General features: G+C 42.0%; 1 protein-coding gene, 1 long non-coding RNA gene and 1 pseudogene across 2 annotated transcripts; all 3 read right to left on the bottom strand.

Annotated features, from left to right (window-relative positions):
- Positions 1 to 5,485: 5,485 nt before the first annotated feature.
- LOC122872740 lies at positions 5,486 to 7,359 on the bottom strand. The gene is made up of 2 exons (XR_006377272.1): positions 7,312 to 7,359; positions 5,486 to 6,190 (listed from the first exon to the last, which is right to left on the bottom strand). It is a non-coding gene; the product is annotated as an uncharacterized LOC122872740 (long non-coding RNA).
- An 8-nt stretch (positions 7,360 to 7,367) lies between these two features.
- On the bottom strand, positions 7,368 to 20,622 carry LOC122872741 (annotated as a pseudogene).
- Positions 20,623 to 21,199: 577 nt separating this feature from the next.
- On the bottom strand, positions 21,200 to 21,996 carry LOC122872739 (GTP-binding protein Rheb-like; the record flags this gene model as incomplete). Its single annotated transcript, XM_044188780.1, is given in 1 exon segment — positions 21,200 to 21,996. A coding segment is annotated over 1 exon segment (96 nt), but the record flags the coding sequence as incomplete, so codon positions are not given.
- Between the last annotated feature and the right edge of the window lie 634 nt (positions 21,997 to 22,630).

The raw sequence follows: 22,630 nt of genomic DNA, 5'->3' as shown, positions 1-22,630 counted from the left end.
AATAAACATCTTGTAACAAATATAAAAGTGCCTTTCTTTCCCAACAGTCATCTCTCACACAGCGCAGTCAGTAGCAGTAACTTGTGTTACACATCAAAACTTATGGTTAAATGGCTAAATTCAGGTTAATTGATTTGCTTTCAATTGTTAGACATGTATTAGGTAAACGTTACGCTAATGCACAATAACACTGGCCAAATTTCTGCAAGTCTCGACAAAATCTAGTGTTGCAAATTACCATAATTTTATATATTTAAAAAATGTTGAGGCATTTTAAATATTGTGTAGTGTAATTTGAAACCGTGAAAAAAAAAAGGTGAAACCGTGTTAAATAAAGGCCAAATAAATGTTTTGTCCTCTGAGCTCTGTGACTATTATAAAGGCTGTGTCCGATCTAATATCTTGGGTGTTATGCATTCTACTCACACACTGCGCATGTGTCGGCGTTTTTGTGTACCCGGCAGAAGCGTCGCTAGAAACTTCGTCTTAAACCATCATAAATTGATATTTTATCGAGTTTTTAAGCCAGGTTTTCTAGGCCACACTGCTTTCCTGGCCACCGCTTTACCTATATGTTCTAACTTGGAAAAAGTTTTCAGTCATCGGACGTGTGGATCTTAAGTAATTTTAAGCTGGCTGCAACTCCACGTGGTTTACCGGACTGCCTCCACTGCTGCTAGCTTAGCTAGGTTTGTTTTTAGCCCGGCGGCTTGGCTAGCCGGTCGGTTTTACCAAGGATTTTAAGCTTGTAGCACTTTTATGGACTTTACTGTGGACTTTAAGCTCTGAAGCACTCTCACGGACTAAATGACGGCTGAGTGTGGATCTTGTCACCTTACCGTCTCAAAGCTGAGGAAAAGTATCGCCTGTCTGGAAGCCGAGCTCAGAGAAAAAGACCAGCTCCTCCTGGAGTTCTCCACCGTCGCCTCGGCCAAGGCAAAACACCTGGCGGTCCTCAGCTCCTCTGGCTGCGCAAGCCGGAATGCGACCATCCCATCTCACTCCCCGGACTGCTCCACCCCAGCACTGGACAATGATCCCACTCTTCCGTGGCTCGGCTCCATCATCACTGGCGCCCGGAGCATGAGGCCGCTTCAGCTAAGCCTGATGACCCGTGGCTCCTCATGGGTCTGGCAAGCACAAAGCCATGGCCATTTCTACTCCTTGCCGAGCCCCAGTGGATGCACGGTCACTCGCCGGCGGGGGTGATGAGAAGGCTCTGGTGAGTTCGACTCCACGCCAACCGGAGCACTGGACCGTAGCCTGTAAGGAGAGACATGGTGCAAAGCGCCCAACTCCTCCACCTTCACATCGGGACCTCCCGCTGACCAACAGGTTTGACATCCTGGACACGCAGGACTTTCCTCCACTGGAGGGACGCTCCCATCTTCCAGCAGCCAAGTCTTCCTCCTCCTCTCTCGCCGCAGTTACTGAAAGAGGCCGTGATCAGGAGAAGCTCTGGGGTCTCATTCGTCCTGAGACGGCAGCGAACACCTCTGCTGAGGAGGACGCCGCCTCTCACCGCAGCAGTCCCGGCCACAGCTATCCCAGGGGCGGCTGATGGAACTCGGCGGGCTCCACGATCATCGACTCTGCCTCCTCTCATCCCCCAACTACGCTGATTGTTGGAGATTCCATAGTGAGGAATATCCGCCACGCTAATGCGGTCACACGCTGCTTTCCCGAACAACGACCCCGACATCCTCGAAAAGCTCCCGGACTTCTGGCTGCACTCCGGCGACTATCACGAAAATCATAGTCCATGTCGGCACCAATGACACCGCCCGTCAGCAATCGGAGGTGACGAAAGCAGACTTCATCCGCCTCTTTGACCTGCTCAACAGCACCGGAAAGCATGCTTTCATTTCGGGTCCAATTCCTACACTGGGTCGGGGAATTGGCCGTTTTAGCAGGATCCTCAGCCTTCATACCTGGCTCCAGTCTGTCTGCAGCACCCATGACGTTGGTTTTATTCACAACTTTAACTTATTCTGGGATCGTTCTTCCTTGTTTGCATGAGATGGTCTTCACCCAAACAAGTCAGGTAGTCGCATGCTGGCGGCTAACCTGCAGCACGCTGTGCTGTCCTCCTCACGTAGTTGACTATTTACATCACCTGTTTCCCCTCGCTCTTCTTCTTCCTCTACTCTGCCCACAATAAACAGCCACGCACTCTCTGCTGTCACTACCGCCCCCTTGTGGACTGATCATAGTGCTGCTATCTGGAGCCCGGATGCCTCTAGTGCCACCTTTAACATTCCTGTGGTAATTTCGGACAGGTCCTTAGTGCGAAACAGACACAACCGACACAGCGACAATAATAACTTAATAAAGATCCGGGCCAGAACCCGACCTCCAGTCTCAACATCAAATCTGAACCAGCACAGACTTTTTAAGATGGCTCTTCTGAATGTAAGATCCTCTCTAACAAAACGTTTATTTTAAATGACTTTATCTCTTCCACTGAGTTAGACTTTATGTTTTTAACTGAATCCTGGCTACATCCTGGTGATCACAGTCAGCTGGCTGAATTGTGCCCTCCTGATTATGACTGCTTTAGTTGCCCTAGGGTCTGTGGTCGAGGTGGGGGCCTTGTTACTGTCTATAGGAAGCATTTTAAGTGTAACCTCATAGCTTGCAATGATTTTCCTCCTTTGAAGTGCTCATGTTTAAACTTGGTGGCCCCCTCCCAGTCATATTTGCTATTATATATCGCCACCCTAAACCAGCTGGCTCCTTCTTGTTGGAACTCCTGAATTTTTATCCAGTCTTGTGTTAAATTATGATAGAATTGTTCTTTGTGGTGACTTTAATATTCACGTTGATGACTCCTCTAATGCCCTTGCTGCTGATTTTTAAATATCACTAACTCTTTCAACTTACAACAACATGTGTCTGGCCAAACTCATTCCCGTGGCCACACCTTAGACCTAGTCTTTACTTTGGGCCTGAAAACCCCATCTGTGGAAACCAGGGACATGTTTGTATCTGATCACCTATGCATTGTTTTCAACTGTGAATTACAGGCTGCCAGTTCTGTCTTATCCCGCTCTAAGTACACACGCGTCCTTAATGAGCATAGTGCCTCAAAAATTCTGTACACGGTTCAATCCTCCGGGCAGTGTGTTTCCGATTCCTCCAACACCAACGATTTGGTTGATTATTTTAACTACCAGTGTTCTTCAACCTTAGATCTCATAGCTCCTCTTAAAAATAGACAAAACTCAAAGACTAGAAAACAGCCATGGTTAAATGACAGTATTCAAGCTGTAAAAGAATTGCAGAAGAGAAATCACGTCTCCAGGTCCACTTTGTGGCCATGAAAGAGTTATTACGCCTTTATAATAGGATGGTGAAGGATGCAAGAACATGCCATTTCTCTGCACTTATCTCTGCCCATCAGCACAACCCCAGATTCCTGTTTAAGACTGTGGATCAGTTAGTTAACCCTGCCTCTCCTTGTGCCCCTGCTGAGTGTGATGCTGATTGTGAAAAGTTTCTTTTGCACTTTGCTGGTAAGGTGGAGTTAATAAGATCTGATATCACCCCCAATCCTGCCTTTTTAGATGTGGATCACCCGCTCAGGGATTCTTTGAGCAATTTTTCTGCTGTTACTCTGCCCGAACTCGTGAGACATCATGTCTCTTATGAGAGTATCCTCCAGCCCTCTGGACAAAATCCCAACTAGGTTTCTATTGGAAGTTATGGATTGTATTGCCCCTTTACAAATTATTTTTAACAGCTCGCTGTCTACTGGCTGCGTCCCTGATTTCTTTAAAACAGCTTGTGTCCAGCCAGTCTTAAAAAAACCTGGGCTTGATCCCACCCTCCTGGATAACTATCGCCCAATCTCCAAATTGCCTTTTATTTCAAAGATTCTCGAAAAACTTGTATCTAAGCAGCTCCTTGCTGCTGTGGAAAACAATAATACCTTTGAAAAGTTCCAATCTGGCTTTCGTCAACACCACAGCACTGAGACAGCCCTTCTCAAAGTCACTAATGACCTTTTAATGAATGCAGACGCAGGCATGTGTTCAATTCTTGTGCTGTTGGACTTAAGTGCTGCCTTTGATACAATTGATCATGGCATTCTTTTAGACAGACTGAGGCACTGGGTGGGCATATCTGGAACTGCACTAGACTGGTTCGCATCTTATCTGTCCAATAGGAAATTCTGTGTTAGCATTAATAACTTCAAGTCATCCTTTTCCCATATCAAGTATGGTGTGCCTCAAGGTTCAATTCTGGGACCAATATTGTTCTCCTTATACATGCTTCCCTTGGGTGATGTAATCCGCAGACATGGTATTTCTTTTCATTGTTATGCGGACGACACACAGTTGTACCTCCCTGTCAAGCCCACTAACCTTAGTATGCTGAGTTCTCTGCAGGACTGCCTGTCTGACATAAAAAATTGGATGTCGATAAATTTTCTTCAGCTCAACTCAAATAAAACTGAAATCCTTGTTATTGGGCCCCAACACATCACTAAACAAATACTGCCATCCACTGGTAACCTGTCACAACATATCAAGCCTGCAAGCCTTGCAAGAAATCTTGGTGTCCTGTTTGATAGCAATTTATGTTTTGAGCAACATATCACTAAGCTTGTCCAATCATGTTTCTATCACCTCAGAAACATTGCAAAAATACGATCTATTTTAAATCTTAGTGATGCAGAAACTGTTGTGCATGCTTTTATCTCCTCACGCCTTGATTATTGTAACAGCCTGTTCACTTGTCTTAATCAAAAGCTCTGACACGACTGCAGACTGTACAAAACTCAGCTGCTAGGCTGTTAACCAGGATCAAGAAGTACGACCACATAACACCTTTTTAGCCTCTTTACACTGGCTCCCTGTTGGTTTTAGGATTGATTTTAAGATCTTGTTGATTACTTTTAAGGCTCTTCATGGCCTGGCCCCAGATTATATTTTAGACCTTGTAATCCCTTATGAACCTTCACGTAGTTTGAGATCTTCGGGCAGGGTATCCTGTCTGTTCCTGAGTCCAGGATGAAAACTAAGGGGGACAGAGCTTTTGCTATCAGGGCCCCGAGGCTCTGGAACAACTTGCCCGAAGAAATTAGGTTTTCTGAGTCAGTGTCTTCGTTTAAATCTCGTCTCAAAACACATTTTTATCTGAAAGCATATCCTGATTTTACGTGAACTGGCTGTTTATTTTACTGTTTATTTTATTGCTTTTCTGTATTTCATGTGTTTTATTTCTTTATATTTCGTCATTCACTGTGTTATTTTATTTTTCTTGTTGTGAAGCACTTTGTACTTTGTTTTGATAAGTGCTATATAAATAGGATTCTTCTAATTACAGCCTGTGTTGTCTAATTATTTTAAACATGTGACATTTAGAGAAAGTGATGTTAAGGTTTTCCCCTTTCTAATACTTTCATTAGTGTTGCTACTGCAAATAATGCAATCTGTTACAAAATAAAATGATAGATTCATATGGAATAAGAACATGAACAGACAAGTATACAGAAATATAATCTCACACTGATGAGAAAGATACTTAAACTTCGTTGCAGACTTCTGCATTCATCAAGCTCCAAGAAACATCATAATGTGAAAATCAACAGCAGGTCTCCATCATTGCAGTGCGACACAAATACAGTAATAACCACAGACTTTACCCTAGTTCACAGTCATTTAAACAGCCCGTTTGCAATTTAAATGACTGTAAATGTAAAGTTATGCTGTTTTAAACAGAAGGAAGCTGCAGAGGCACTTTGGGTTCAGAATATCTGAATGAATCAAACAGAAAGAAAAAAACAAATCCAGACTCAGGTCCAGGTCCAGGTCCAGGTGGAGGAGGTGGAGCAGAAGGAGTGGAGGAGTCTCAGTGTGTCTGCAGAGACGGTGTAGAAGGACAGAGCAGCAGCAGAGAGTCCAGATACACTGACGATACTCTGCCACATCCAGAGGAACACACAGGGACGATGGTGGACTTGCCTTTGTGTCTGACAGTGGAGCTGATCTCAGAGCAGTTCAGACTGCAGCACTGAGACTCATCTGCACTTGTTGTGATTCCTCCGTCAGCTCTCCTCTCCACTCCACCTCCCAGTAACATGGCCCAGTCAGAGCCTCTCCACACACCAGCTGCTGCTTCAACCTCTGGATCATCAGGACACAGCTGGTCCTCTCAACACCACCACCTTTCTGACCACTTCCATCTGATGAGAGAAGACAGACAGCAGAAGTGATAAATCAGTGTTTACAGAGACTCCCTCCATCAGCTGTCAGTCAGTGAAGCAGCACATCCAGTATAAAGACCAGCAGGGACCTCAGTCCTGTTCAGACCAGAAGTGGAGCGGCTGTGTAGCGCAGCCAGCTTCCTTTCAGCGCTCATGTTAACGTGTTGGAGTGAACACACTGAGCTGGAAGCTCACACACCTGCAGAGACTTTGGGCATCGAGTCTGTTTACTCTGCAGATTTCACTGAAGCACACAGTGGAAATAAAGTGCTGAGAGTCCCTGAACGCATCATGACTGCAGAAACAGAGAGATGTTCACTGCTCACTTTAATGATGGATTTACTGCTGTTAGCGCTCAGAGCTGTTAAAAACCAGCGTCTCAGTCACGTCTGAATATTTCATCTACTTCTGAAATATTACATGACAAATGTGTGAATATGGAGTCTGTTATAAAAACATTTGGACACAACAAAAGACAAATGGACAGATATATATATGATGTTAAAGGTCCTACATGTTCAAAGACTGAACAGCTAAACATCAGCTGTGATTACTGGACTTCAGCAGAGGTTCTGGTCTGCAGAAAGACCACATGGTGACTAAATGTAACGATGGTTCTTTGAAATAAGAGCCAGTGATCTGCAGGCTTCAGTCAGACTGATCTCAGAGCTGTGACAAAGATGAACTGATCAGTTGTTTAGTGTTGAAATGAGAGAACAAACACTTTGAGATCAGATTTGATGCTACGACAGTCTGATGAACGAGGACACTGTCTCTGTACATGTTGTAATGCTGCCAGCTGGAATCCAGCTTTATTTCCTGTAGACATGAACACAGCAACAACAGTCGTCTTCACATCGACTCAGACACATGATCACAACGAGCTTCTGGCTCATCTGATTGGCTGACTGTTCTCTCTCTCTGTCTCTCTGTCCAATCCTGAAGCCCGTCACCATCCTCCTCTCACAGCTTCACTGAGGAAAGCAGCCACTGAGAAGGTCGGAGGTTTACAGGAAATACTGGATCTTTGCTTTGATACTAACTGTGTTTAGTACAATACTGCTGAAAGCAGCATGGACTGACTCCAGCCCTCTACTGACCTCAGAGTCTCCAGTCTGCAGTGTGGACTCTCCACAAGATCACACAGACAGCACCACTTCACTCCTGAATCCTGCAGGTCGCTGTCACTCAGGTCCAGCTCTCTCAGATGGGAGGGGTGGACTTCAGAGCTGAGGCAAGAGAAGCACAGCTGATCTCTGACAAACTGCAGTTCCTCAATCTGAATGAAGAATAAATGATGGAGATAAAAATCCATTAATAATCCGATCAGATGTGTTCAGGTTTGAAATGTGTAGCTCAACATCACTCTGTCCTAATCAATGAGCTTCTCCCTAAAATGAGTAGAGTGACTTTGTCATTGTGTTATTGTGGATCATCATCATGTCAGCACAACATTCATACACCTATTCATGTCAACACAGATCAATAACATGCTGCTGATCTCAGTCAGGTCTGGAATTACAGCAGAAAAACTATATTGAAAAAAAAAAAGATTTGTTATAAATTAAACTACCCAACTGTTTGTACGATTAGTCGATTAATCAATCAGTCGATTGACAGAAAATTAATCAGCAGCTGTTTTGATGTTTGAAGTCATTTTTCCTGTAAATCCCTTCCTGGCTGCAGCTCCTCAGATGTGCAGATCTGCTGCTTTTCCTCTGAATGACTGTAATAACTGTAATGTTTGTTAATAACGTCGAGCTTTGGACTGTCGGTCGGACACGACGACACGGTGAAGGCGTCGCTTTGGGCTCTGGGTCGTCGTGACGGCGTTTCTCACCGTTTTCACGAGTTTTCCAAACCGAACGATCGATCGATGGATGGAGAAAAGAATCAGCAGATGGATCCAGAATGAAAAGCATCATCAGCTGCAGTCCGATACAAACCGGTTCAACATGAGCTCCAGCTCAACCAGCTGCAGCAGCAACATCCTGCTTTACATTAATGAACTTTGACCTCTTTGAAGCTTGTTCGGAACACTTAGCTATTAGCTTAATAAGCGCGCTGTGGTTGTAACAACAACTGTGGACAAAGCAGGTGGAAAAATGGCTTTTCTGCTTTTTCCTCGAGTTGTTATCAACTCCAGTACGTTCCCTTCACTTCACCTGGTTCACTGTCTCCACCGCGGCCGCTCTGCTCTGCTGTCCGCTGTGTGTAGGAGCTGAGCCCGCCCTCGGTCAAACACGTGGAGGAGAGGACGGAGAAGCTAGCGCGACCATAACATAGTTTTAACGGATCTGCATCTGCATGATTCACGTGGGTCACGTTTTCAGGTCGGAAAATCTGCTATTCTGTATTAATCCGGAAAAATCACATTGACAAAACAAAGTGTTTGAAAATTGTTTTTTAGAATCATATCCTTATTTTAGAATCATAATAATTTCTTTGCAAAATCTCGTCGCGCTTGATGTGAATAGTCAAAATTCACATCCAAATTATTCTCAGTTTTGTGCCGTTTATTCGTGTTGCTGTTTAAAGGTCTTAACAGTGGACATTTTCTACAGTTTCTTTAAGAAACTGTCTTTTGTGACTAAATTCAGTACAAGAAACATGAAAATATGAACTAAAACAAATTTACAACTTTATGGATGTAACTTACATAAATTAGGTTCAAATGTTAATTAAACATATCAGATCTACAATAGTAACAGAGTCAGTGAACTGACCTCAGAGTCTCCAGTCTGCAGTGTGGACTCTCCAGTCCAGCAGACAGCAGCTTCACTCCTGAATCCTGCAGCTCGTTGTTGTCACTCAGGTCCAGCTCTCTCAGATGGGAGGGGTTGGACTTCAGAGCTGAGACCAGAGAAGCACAGCTGATCTCTGACAAACTGCAGAAACTCAATCTGAATAAAGAATAAATGATGGAGATAAAAATCCATTAATAATCCGATCAGATGTGTTCAGGTTTGAAATGTGTAGCTCAACATCACTCTGTCCTAATCAATGAGCTTCTCCCTAAAATGAGTAGAGTGACTTTGTCATTGTGTTATTGTGGATCATCATCATGTCAGCACAACATTCATACACCTATTCATGTCAACACAGATCAATAACATGCTGCTGATCTCAGTCAGGTCTGGAATTACAGCAGAAAAACTATATTTATGCTTTAAACAGCTGCATTTAGAAATATGCTTTGATCTGTGTGTGTGTGTGTGTGTGTGTGTGTGTGTGTGTGTGTGTGTGTTCTGAAGGATCAATATCAATGATCAGACATTATTTATGAAAACACACTGACGTTAACAGAAATCAAAGAAATATTTCTACTTCAGCAACTAAACTTAATTCATTTAAAACAAATATTAGTTCAGAGGATCTTCTGTATACAGATGTGACCTTTAACTAAAAATTATACACTTTAATTTACTTCAACAGCTAACAGGGGACATTTTCTAACAGTTTCTTTTTAACACAAGTCTTTATGTGTTAGATCTACAATTCAAATGTTAATTAAACACAAGATAAATAGTAACAGAGTCAGTGAACTGACCTCAGAGTCTCCAGTCTGCAGTGTGGACTCTCCAGGACAGCAGACAGCAGCTTCACTCCTGAATCCTGCAGCTCATTGTCACTCAGGTCCAGCTCTCTCAGATGGGAGGGGTTGGACTTCAGAGCTGAGGCCAGAGAAGCACAGCTGATCTCTGACAACCAGCAGCCACTCAATCTGAATAAAGAATAAATGATGTAACTTTAGAAGACAATGTTCCTGCTTGAAATCATTCAGTGTTTAATAATCTGGAGCTGAGTTGAAACAGATTATTTATTTATTGTTATTTTTTCATTTTTTATTATCATTTAGTTTTTAAAAAACATTATGTTGAATATAAGATGAAAATCAAGAGTTTAAGAGGTTCAGAGTGAATTATCCAGTGGAGATTTTTCTTGTTATATTCAGGTTTTAAATGTGTAGCTCAACATTGCTCTGCCACAGTCAAAGGACTAAACCACTGAAGAAGAAAACAGACTTCAGCATTAAGATACTCAGTGTGGATCAGTCTAATATCAGCCTTATGTCTGCAGTTTAGTGTCACCACAACTTTCACATCATATTAATCTCAGCACAGAAGTAAAAAATGGTGTCTGACCTCAGAGTCTCCAGTCTGCAGTGTGGACTCTCCAGTCCAGCAGACAGCAGCTTCACTACTGAATCCTGCAGCTTGCTGTTGTCAGATGGGAGGGGTTGGACTTCAGGTCCAGCTCTCTGATCTCTGACAGATGGGCTCCTCAGGGAATAAAGAATTGGACTTCAGAGCTGAGGTAGTCCAGAGAAGCACAGCTGGTCTCTGACAACCTGCACTTCCTCAATCTGAATAAAGAATAAATGATGTAACTTTAGAAGACAATGTTTAGAAGACTGCTTTGAAATCATTCAGTGTTTAATAATCTGTTCAGAGCTGAAGAAGGTTTAGAAAGTAGAAGTTTAGAAAATGGAAACTCCAAACACCTGAACCCAACAGGCTGCAGGTTCAAAACTGTAAAATACAAAAAGTGAAAAAGAGCTCTCATTAATATTAATGACTTCGTGCTGCTGCTTCAATAAAGACGTAGTGACTTCACCTCTTAACCTCTGCCAGCTCCACCAGTGGCTCCATCTATACAAACTCATGTTGTGCAGCCAAACACAAATAAAAACCCACAGAAACTGATTTAAGATTCGACTCAAGATCCCAAAGTTTCCAAAGATGCCAAATATGTCAGAAATGTGAACAAAAGACATCTACAACATTTCTTTTAGGAACAGTGGAGTCATAAAATCAAAGCTTCCTCAGTTTAAACTCTTCAGTCAGTATAAGCATCATATAGCTTCATAAACATGTTGGAAAAAGAAATACTGAATATATTTGTTATTGTCTGACAGTTGAAACAGAGATTATTTATTTATTCTTTGTATTTATGCATGTTTTTATTTTATTTAAAAAACCCTTAAGGTGACATTTGAGATGAAAATCAAGAGTTTAAGAGGTTCAGAGTGAATTATCCAGTGGAGATTTTTCTTGTTATATTCAGGTTTTAAATGTGTAGCTCAACATTGCTCTGCCACAGTCAATGGACTAAACCACTGAAGAAGAAAACAGACTTCAGCATTAAGATACTCAGTGTGGATCAGTCTAATATCAGCCTTATGTCTGCAGTTTAGTGTCACCACAACTTTCACATCATATTAATCTCAGCACAGAAGTAAAAAATGGTGTCTGACCTCAGAGTCTCCAGTCTGCAGTGTGGACTCTCCAGTCCAGCAGACAGCAGCTTCACTCCTGAATCCTGCAGCTTGTTGTTGTCACTCAGGTCCAGCTCTCTCAGATGGGAGGGGTTGGACTTCAGAGCTGAGGCCAGAGAAGCACAGCTGATCTCTGACAAACTGCAGCCACTCAATCTGAATAAAGAATAAATGATGGAGATAAAAATCCATTAATAATCCGATCAGATGTGTTCAGGTTTGAAATGTGTAGCTCAACATCACTCTGTCCTAATCAATGAGCTTCTCCCTAAAATGAGTAGAGTGACTTTGTCATTGTGTTATTGTGGATCATCATCATGTCAGCACAACATTCATACACCTATTCATGTCAACACAGATCAATAACATGCTGCTGATCTCAGTCAGGTCTGGAATTACAGCAGAAAAACTATATTTATGCTTTAAACAGCTGCATTTAGAAATATGCTTTGATCTGTGTGTGTGTGTGTGTGTGTGTGTGTGTGTGTGTGTGTGTGTGTGTGTGTGTGTGTTCTGAAGGATCAATATCAATTATCAGACATTATTTATGAAAACACATTAATGTTAACAGAAATCAAAGAAATATTTCTACTTCAGCAACTAAACTTAATTACTTTAAAACAAATATTAGTTCAGAGGATCTTCTGTATACAGATGTGACCTTTAACTAAAAATTATACACATTAATTTACTTCAACAGCTAACAGAGGACATTTTCTACAGTTTCTTTAACACAAGTCTTTTGTGACTGCAGACTAAATTCAGTACAAGAAACATGAAAATGTGGACAAAAGGACATTTACAACTTTATGGATGTAAGTTATGTATGAACATAAACTAGGTTCAAATGTTAATTAAACACAAGATCTACAATAGTAACAGAGTCAGTGAACTGACCTCAGAGTCTCCAGTCTGCAGTGTGGACTCTCCAGAAAACCACACAGCAGCTTCACTCCTGAATCCTGCAGCTAGTTGTTACTCAGGTCCAGCTCTCTCAGATGGGAGGGGTTGGACTTCAGAGCTGAGACCAGAGAAGCACAGCTGATCTCTGACAAACTGCAGCCCCTCAATCTGAATAAAGAATAAATGATGGAGATAAAAATCCATTAATAATCCGATCAGATGTGTTCAGGTTTGAAATGTGTAGCTCAACATCACTCTGTCCTAATCAATGAGCTTCTCCCTAAAATGAGTAGAGTGACTTTGTCATTGTGTTATTGTGGATCATCATCATGTCAGCCTTCTGCAGACATCATCCAAATGTCAGCAGTGGTGATGAGAATAGTCTAAATCTGTGGTTTGAAATGAGAACATCAGAAGTGCAGGGACAGATGTTAAAGAGGTTTGTAAAGTTTTGTTTTTACTTATAGTATTATTTATTTATTTGTTTATTATTTCATACAGTCTTATTTATTTCACATTGGCCATTTTGGAACTCCACAGAAAACATCTTAGTATTTTTCATAAAATAGTTATGAATTTTCAAAAGTAACAACATGTCTGAAAACCATTCCAGACTTGACTGAGATCAGCAGCATGTTATTGATCTGTGTTGACATGAATAGTTGTATGAATGTTGTGGCATCTCCATCAACACACAGCTGACTGACTGTGAGCTTCATCCTCAATCATCTTTATAACTGGATCAAAGGAGCACTGAGCAAAGTGAGAGGCATGTTCTCTTCATCTTAAATGTAACCTAGTACCTTCCCGTACAAATATCGTGTATTATTCATGCTCCTGTTTACTGGTGGAGTCGGAACACAAGGTGACATCATTTTCTGACAGGAAGCATCGTTACATGTTGAAGTGTCGTTGGTGACGGATCAGACACGATGCTTCAAACACCTTTCTCTGTCTCTGTGCTCCTGTATGTGAGTTTTAGAGTGTGTTTGTGTCTGTATGTGAGAGAGAGGGGCTTTATGTATAAATGTAGACGTTCCTGTAAAATACTGTGTTCTGAAGGTTATGTATAAAAAGACATTATTCCTGAAAATGTGTTGATCTTTTATTTTTTTATATATAGATGTGTCTCACATGTAACAAAATACAAATCTTGATTTAATTTCGCAGCACACTGAAGGATAAATCCCACAGTTTCCTTAATAACACCAACCCAGATTGAGTACAGACTAAATTTGGAGCCAAACTGTTCAGACTGACAAACTTTTAAAAATATCTGTTGTGATCTGAGCTCAGACAAACCCAGAAAACGAGAACTGAAGGAAATTTAAAACTTCTGTCATGGATTCAAATTTAGTAGATATACACTGGACAAGGGCAAAATACATGAACTGACCTCAGAGTCTCCAGTCTACAGTGTGGGCTCTCCAGTCCAGCAGACAGCAGCTTCACTCCTGAACCCTGCAGCTTGTTGTAACTCAGGTCCAGCTCTCTCAGATGGGAGGGGTTGGACTTCAGAGCTGAGGCCACGACTTCACAGTGAGTCTCTGAGAGTTCACAGCCAGAAAGTCTGTGATGATGGAGAATATAAAACTTAAGTATAATAAAATCTGACACTTTATTGATCACAAGGTTTGTGGTTTGAAACTTGAGCTCCTCCTGTCCACATGTCAAAGTGTCCTTGAGTAACATCAGAAAGCCCAAATTGCAGCTTTAGACAAAAGTGTCAAATGACTGCAATGTAAACGTGTCATATTTTGATGAACAGTGTGCTGTGCTTTGTGTTTGTTAAACTTTATTTTAACGCGATGTTCAATGAGCTGTAAAGTCACTGTAGGTTTTAAAGCCGTCCCCCTTGTTAACCTGCTCAGAAGCTGCTCTGTGCTTTGTATTTGTGCCACAAATTGAGTGTTTATTTGACAATATAATGTAATAATTATTTCAGTGTTTAGTAAATGCCCCTAAAAATCAGTTCAAGGGGCGAAACAGAACTGCCTACCTAAACAAGGAAGCCCTCCTCTTCATCTTTAATGAATCTTATTAGGTCACCCCATCTGCTTTTCATCATCACATTAAATTCATTTAATAATAACAACTTTATTTATTTAGCACTTATAAAGTACAAAACAAGAGCAAGCCAAAGTTAAAGTAACATTAAAAGACGCAAAAACATAGTCGACAAATGAACATAGACAGAAACAATAAAAACGTGTCAAAAGAATAAAGCAACAGAAAGACGACATCACATTTTCTTTAAGAGTAACTAAACCCCCAAACCTCATTTTAATGCAAAGGATTTGAATTATTTATATTGTGTTATAAATATGCATAGGTGACGTATATGGTGGCAGCTTTTTTTTTTTAGGGTAACAGTTTCTTCTCAAGTGGAGTTCACCTGGCTGAAGTAAATGTTTTGGAAACAAGACTACAACAATATAATTTCTCCTCTGAGCTTGGTGACGGTAAAAATCCCTCCACTGAACTGAACCTGCTGAGCTCTCCTTCACTGGCAGAATGAACCTGGAGGCCGTCCCAGCAGCTGACTGTGTAATGAGCTGCTGTCTGAGGAAATCAGCTGCTAAATACACAAAGACTGGCTGCTAACTCAATGAAAACCACAGTGGAAATGTGTGCTGCTATTTTCTCTAAATATCTTGCCTTTAGAGTCACTGATGTGAAATGGTGCAGAAAGGAAACACGTTGTCCGACAGTTTGTGTTTGCAAACTGATATCATTTCTCACATTAAGGTGACCAGATGGAGAAGGTGAGAAAATGGGACAAGCTTTAAAAAACGCTCTCTATCAGTGAACATTACTAAAGCAGCTTTGGAATAAACCAGTTTACAGACCAGTCCATTCAAATCCTACCAGAGAGAGGTAGACAGAGAGAGAGAGCTTCCTCACTGTTTGTAAATCTAACTCATTTCTAATGTAGCAAAACACATGAAAAGACATTCATCGTTGGAACTGAACAATGTAAAGTTGCAGCTTTTGTTTAATGAGGATGGAGAGGGGGATGCTCTGTTTGTTCTTCAACAGGGAGGATGGCCTCCCCTCACATCCTCTCAAATCAAACTATAGTTATAGATACTGTCTCAACTGTGAAAATAGACAGAACAGTCCTTCATATGAAATAGCTCAGAAACTGCAGAGAAGAATTATAATAGCAATAACTGCATGAACGCTTTCATGAAAAAACTTGAACTTCAAGTGATGTTAGTTCCAGCTGATCAGATATCACATGTCTGTGTGTCTGTGTATGAAAAGAACAATAAACAGACATGTTATAGAAACATCGTGCAGACACTGTATCACTGTGAAAATAAAAAGGCTGATGTGATTAAATGATGACTGTCAAAACATTTTCTGCACAAACTCTGAAGTCCTCGAGTTTTCCTGCTGGATTTGTATCAAACCTCCATCACCCAAAGAAAGAAAGTTAGAAGATGAACTTGACAGTTGACATTTTTAGACATTTGTAGTTTAACACATGTAGAATTATTTATCAGCAGGTTTATTACTAGTTTAGGAAACTTATAGTGTGGAAGTTTTATATTGTGCATGTGTGTAAAGTGTGTATCTTTACTCTAATACTGATGGCTTCAGCTTTACTTTACAGTGTTGATAATCACATCTGGACTTACACAGCCTTTCTGCAGTTCCTCACAGCTGGAATCAGTCTCCATTGTCCCTCCAACGATGTGTTGTACTTCTTCAGGTCCAACTCATCCAGAACCTCCTCTGACATCTGCAGCATGTAGGCCAGAGCTGAGCAGTGGAACTCAGAGAGTTTCTTCTTTGATCTGTTCTCTGACTTCAGGAACTCTTGGATCTCCTGATGGACTGAGTGGTCGTTCATCTCCGTCAGACAGTGGAAGATGTTGATGCTTCTGTCAGGAGAGATCTTATACATGTTCATCTCCTTCAGGTTGTTGATGGCTCTCTGGATGATTTCTGGACTGTTGTCTGTCCGACCCAGCAGGCCTCCTAAGAGTCTCTGGTTGGACTCCAGAGAGAGGCCATGAAGGAAGCGGACAAACAGGTCCAGGTGGCCATTTTTACTTTTGAGAGATTTCTCCATGGCTCTCATCAGGAAGACATCCAGAGATGAGCCCCTGTGTTTCCAGTCTTTCCCCAGGAAGTCCTCCAGTACCTTTGTCTTCCTGTTGGTGTAACAGTGGAACATGTAGACGGCAGCCAGAAACTCCTGAACGCTCAGATGAACAAAGCAGTAGACTGTTTTCTGGAAGATCACACTCTCTCTTCTGAAGATCTCTGTACAAACTCCTGAGTACACCGAGGCCTCTGAGACATCCAGACCACACTGCTCCAGGTCTTCTTGGTAGAACATGATGTTTCCTTTCTCCAGATGTTCAAACGCCAGCCTCCCCAGCTTCAGAAGAACCTTCCTGTCAGCCTCCATCAGCTCCTGTGGACTCGTCTCATGTCCCTCATCATACTTCTGCTTCTTCCTCTTTGTCTGAACCAGCAGGAAGTGTGAGTACAGGTCAGTCAGGGTCTTGGGCAGCTCTCCTCTCTGGTCTGTAGTCAACATGTGCTCCAGAACTGTAGCAGTGATCCAGCAGAAGACTGGGATCAGACACATGATGTGGAGGCTCCTGGATGTCTTGATGTGCGAGATGATTCTGCTGGACAGCTCTTCATCACTGACTCTCCTCCTGAAGTACTCCTCCTTCTGGGCGTCAGTGAAGCCTCGTACTTCTGTTACCCTGCCAACACATGAAGGAGGGATCTGATTGGCTGCTGCAGGTCGGGAAGTGATCCAGACGAGAGCCGAGGGAAGCAGATTCCCCTCGATGAGGTTTGTCAGCAGCACGTTGACTGATGACTTCTGTGTGACATCAGACACGACCTCATTGTTGTGGAAATCCAGTGAAAGTCTGCTTTCATCCAGGCCGTCAAAGATGAACAGAAGTTTCCAGACAGCGAGCTTCTCTGCTGTGACCTTCTGTAATGTTGGATGGAAAACATGGAGCAGCTCGAGAAGACTGTACCGCTCATCTCTGATCAAGTTCAGCTCCCTGAACGAAAGCAGAATCAGCAGACTGACGTCTTGGTTTTCCAAGCCCTCTGCCCAGTCCAGAGTGAACTTCTGCACCGAGAAGGTTTTTCCAACGCCAGCGACGCCGTTCGTCAGAACGACTCTGATGTGTCCCTGTTGGCCGGGTAAGGCTTTAAAGATGTCGTGGCACTTGATTGGAGTGTCATGGAGGGTCTCCATCTTGGAAGCTGTCTCAAGCTGCCTCACCTCATGTTGGGTATTAACCTCTTCACTCTGTCCCTCTGTGATGTAGAGCTCAGTGTAGATCCTGTTGAGGAGGGTTCCACTTCCTGTTTCATCACTTCCTTCAGTCACACGTTCACATCTCCTCCTCAGACTGATCTTATGTTCATCTAAAACCTCCTGCAGACCACTATCTGCTGAAAGAGAAGAAAAAACATGCTGAGACTGAACAGAGAGCGAGAATACAGATAAATAAAAGTGTTTTTGAATCTATGATATTCATAACAATATTATGAAAATAAATGTCCCTGTAGTTAAACTGAAAGTCCTGTTTTCAGACATGACGACATCAGCAGACAGGTGTGCTGTCTTACTTTGTACAGTGCTGGTCTGACGGGCTGTCTGCAGTCCAGGTCTTGTTCTGGATCTGTCTCCACACTGGGGACAGGAGGAGTCTCCTGATGAAGCAGACTGGTCCCAGTATGAGGTGATGCACCGTCTGCAGAACCAGTGTCCACAGCTGGTAGAGACCGGATCCTTCAGGACGTCCTGACACAAAGCACAGCAGGACGGCTGCTCCTCCACAGAAACAGGACTCCTCTTCCTCTCTCTGTGAAGACATTTCTTTAGAACTAAAATGATTTGGACGACACTGTGTCGAAGCTCAGACGCTCACAGAGAACAGTAAAAGTGTCGTTACTTTTCTGTTTGCATTCAGCTTTCAGTCTGTAATGACAATGATTGTTCCTTTTATCTCAACTCTCCTGCTTTCAGAAACACTAATTAACTGCTTTTCCTATCTGACTGTCTTATTAAACATTTAGTGATCTGCCTGTAGTTTGTTATTAATACAAACTCAACACTTCCTGCAGCTACTTCACAGTAAAAGCCTTCCATTAAAGACAGCTGATTATGTCCTTCACTGTTTTACAGTCACTCTGGGCAGCTTAGCTTGAGTTAGTTAGGTTTAAACTGAGGTTAGAAGTGGTCTGAATAACTGTGGAAGACCAGCAGTGTAAGACACGTAGCATGTAACAGTGGTGTCGCAGGTCCACACAGTTTCCTTTTTTGTATATCCTTCCCTTTGTTTCCCTTCACTCTACTGTCAACTATTGAATGAAGGTATAAATGCAATTCAAATATTCTGAAAAACAGAAGTGGTCCAATTCTGCATTTGATCATTTTCTGCCCCTTTTTTCATCCGCAGATCACTTTTAGATACGTGCTGCCCATGGATGTTTGTTCTTCACCTTCAGGAACAATATATGGCTGAGAGAATCTGAGCTCAAAGGTCCACTTACTAATGTTTCAAAGCAAAGTGTTAATCAAGCTGAGCAAAGCTTTTCTACAAATGCTTTTTCACCACATGTTGCACAATTATAATGAACTGATTCAAGAAGCATCTGGTGGATCATAACAGCTGATCTGAGGAAGAGCCAACAACTAAATATTCTGAGGACAAATATGAGAAAATGAATGACATGTTTGAAGCAGATTCTTTCAGATTGTGAATGGTTCTAAATCTTTACAGTGACTTCAACATGACGGCAAAAATATATGAATGTTTTCTTGAAAAGTAAATTCTGAAATGGAGGTTCTCAGGTGTTTTGCTAAAGAAATAAAATGAGATCCATCTTAGTTTGAAACAGTATCTGCACTAATAGTTCCGCATCATGAATATAAATCTTTTAGCATTTAGTCTTCATCCTCAATGCTTCATCTTCCATCAGCTCAGTTTACAGTAAAAACAGTCTCTTACTTTGTGTCTGAGGGTCCAGGTTCATTACTGAAGTTTGGAGGAGAATCTTTGGACCAGTCACTCTTCAGAGACAGACAGCTGGATCCTGGAGACTCTGCTCTCTGTCTGTTGGACTCAACTCTGCAAACACCAAGATGTTTTTATTCGTATCACATGAATCCTTGATAGATTCTCTGATGAAAGCCGTTTAGGAAGCTCTAAACACACAAACTGCTGCTGCTGTCGATAATCAGGAGGTTTAAAAGTTTGCATTAGTCCTCTCAGATCAGATTACAGCTCTTCTAGGTGACTGACAGCTGTCACAGATACTCAGAGGAAGAAACGTTTACCAAATTTAGGTAGCAAAGACATTTTAAGAGAAATTTTAATAACAAAATGAACAAAACCAGTAACTGGTAACTGAAAATGAGTCATATAACTGAGTTAGTGTCAGTTCTCTTACTTTGTGTCTGAGGGTCCAGGTTCATTACTGAAGTCTGGAGGTTTTCCTTTGGACCAGTCACTCTTCAGAGACAGACAGCTGGATCCTGGAGACTCTGCTCTGTCCTCCTCTTCCTCCACACAAACACTCATCTTCTGGCCTTCAGTCAGTCTGAGAGGTGAAACAGAAACACTGACTGTGAGCTCAGAACACGAGAATCAAGAGGAACAAGTTTATTCAAGAGTCACAAACAAGAAGAAACACACACAGAATAATAAAACCAGCCAGAACTCCACCTGGTCACTTTTCTTTAAATCTGCACTGTTTTCTTGGGTAACTGCAGCTTTAATGTGTATTAAACCTGTGTATACATGTGACATTGGTAAGCATCTGAAGTTCCCACTGGCCCTGAACGCAGCACAGTTGACGTACTGGATGTGGGCGGGGCAGTACGAGTTTTATTGAGTTTGTCAATCAGTGTATGATCGATCCTCGGCCTTAAAGACGCGAGGAAGAGACCGCAGATGTATTATTCTGCATTCTTCTTCTTCTTCACGTCAGCATAATGAAAAGCAGCCACTGACTGTGAGCGCAGAACACAAGAGTTTAGGAAACAAGTCTGTTCAAGAGTCTCAAACAAGACTGACAACAGGAAGCAGTTTCTTTCCTCTACAGTCCACAGGGAGGAAACTGACTCACAGACTTTGACGGTAAAATAATAAAAATGTTGGATTAACACTCACCCTGCCTCAGCCTTCAGTTTCCTCCTTCTGCTCTGTCGACTCAAAATGGAGTCTGAACTAACTGAACACTTTCAGCTTCAGGTTCCCGCCCTGTTCTCATGTACCTGGATCACCTGGTCAGTGTTGCTCCGCCCCTCTCCATTTACAGGAAATCACACGACTCTGTCTCTGTGTGCATGCAGCAAACAGTGTCTTCACCTTCAGAGTTACAGACCAGCTTCAGTTGCATCTATTGTAACCTAATTAACTGATATAGTAAATATGTGGTATGTTGAATTTAAAATGTGATAAACTGCCAAATAATTTAATAAAATCCTTTTTTTAACTGATGATACAATCACAACATCCAATCCCACCCTGAACTTGTCCTAAGAATCGAAATTGCATTTAATAAAATAATATATATAGTTTTTTTCCCACTGTTTCTTCAGATCATTTCATCTTTTATAATAAATAGATGTTTTGTTCATGCAGTGTTTCCTGTTGGCATCTTACTATGTTCTGGTCTCTGGTTCAACCGATGAGACATACAAATGTTTTATGCCAGGTCATCCTAGATACAAAGCAAACATCACACCAAACCCCATTTGAAAATCTGTTAATTTAGTGTTGACTTGCAAATTAGCCATTATACTACTATTTGTGAAAGACGACACCTTTTACAAACCTTCAGGCTCTTACGGTAAATTCAGCTCAACAGTAATTCACAAAAAATGCATTTATTTCAATAAAATCAACTTTCAGAACTACTCACTACCGACCTCTAGTTTATTTTCATGGAGCAAGAAGTTTTAAAAGTTTAAATGCACTACTAAGTTCCCAACAGAGCCCACACACCTGTAAATTTCCTCCGAGGTCTCTGATGATGTTTTGAAAATCTACAGTTCACAGTTCAGTTTGAAAACATCAGCACTGAGCTCGCAGGAGATTTTTGTCTCATGGATTCTCTCTGAAAAGCTCAAACATGCTCCTCAGGTTTTCTGCCCATCTTGCAATTTTATCAAAGATAAAACAGTGCTTATTCTGTTGGCACTTAACTACTACATCTCCCATGAGGTTTTGGCTGTGCTTCTTTGGGCTCATGGACAGAAAACCCCCAGAGTCATGTGTTAAAAGCTTTCGATAGGCTGGTCATCATTAAATGTGCAGATTTTTGAACAGAGTTTGGTTTAACCTCACCTCCAGTAAGAGTAAACACAACATGTCAGGACTAACATGGGGGCTAACAGTAAGTGGACTTCAGAGTTGGTCTCTCCTGCCTGCTGTCAGCTGTCAGTCCCTGCAGTGGACGGTGATGGGGTTGTTGGGGTTGTTGGGGAGTAGCACAGAGTTTTTGGAAGCTACATCATAGAGCAGGGTGTCCGACCCTGCGGCTGACCCGCCTCCATCTTCTCCACCTCCAGGATCATCCTCCTGAACACCTCCACCGCTGTCTGCACACACCAGAGGAAAGAGAATCTGTCAGCATCTAGAGGGTTAACTAACTTCTGCTGGGTTCACCTGACACCATCAGGTGCGACACCTGCTGCTTTTGAGTTCTGAGTTTTACGTCTACGTGACCTCACGTCTGAGGACCCCAGGTCTGCGAGCCAATAGGAAGAGTCCCCATACGTGAGCTGTGTCACTTCTGTTAGCGGTAAAATGTTTTATTTGAACAGATTGGAAAACTGTGATCTTTCTTTCCTCAAAACTTTAAGTAGAGTTAATGTAATGTTGTTTGTTAGGTAGCAAAATGAGCTAAATATTCTTTCTTGTTGTCTGTTAGCTGTGAAAGAAATGCTAACTAAATCAAATATAACCTGGCTGACGTTTCAAAATGTGCAGGTGATGCTAGCCTGCTGGGGAAGCTAACGTCGATGTTAGCCTGCTGGAGAAGCTAACGTCGATGTTAGCCTGCTGGAGAAGCTAACGTCGATGTTAGCCTGCTGGAGAAGCTAACGTGGATGTTGAATTCCAAACTTTTATTGCATTTATTTATTGCCTTAAAATGCTCACATGTGACGATATATATTATAAAAACATATCAGAATCAGCTTAAAACCGTTTACAAATGTTCAGTCTTCTGGTAAA

Source organism: Siniperca chuatsi, unplaced genomic scaffold, assembly GCF_020085105.1.
Source record: "Siniperca chuatsi isolate FFG_IHB_CAS unplaced genomic scaffold, ASM2008510v1 Contig00100, whole genome shotgun sequence".
Taxonomy (NCBI): domain Eukaryota; kingdom Metazoa; phylum Chordata; class Actinopteri; order Centrarchiformes; family Sinipercidae; genus Siniperca; species Siniperca chuatsi.
This window is presented reverse-complemented; position numbering and strand designations above follow the sequence as displayed.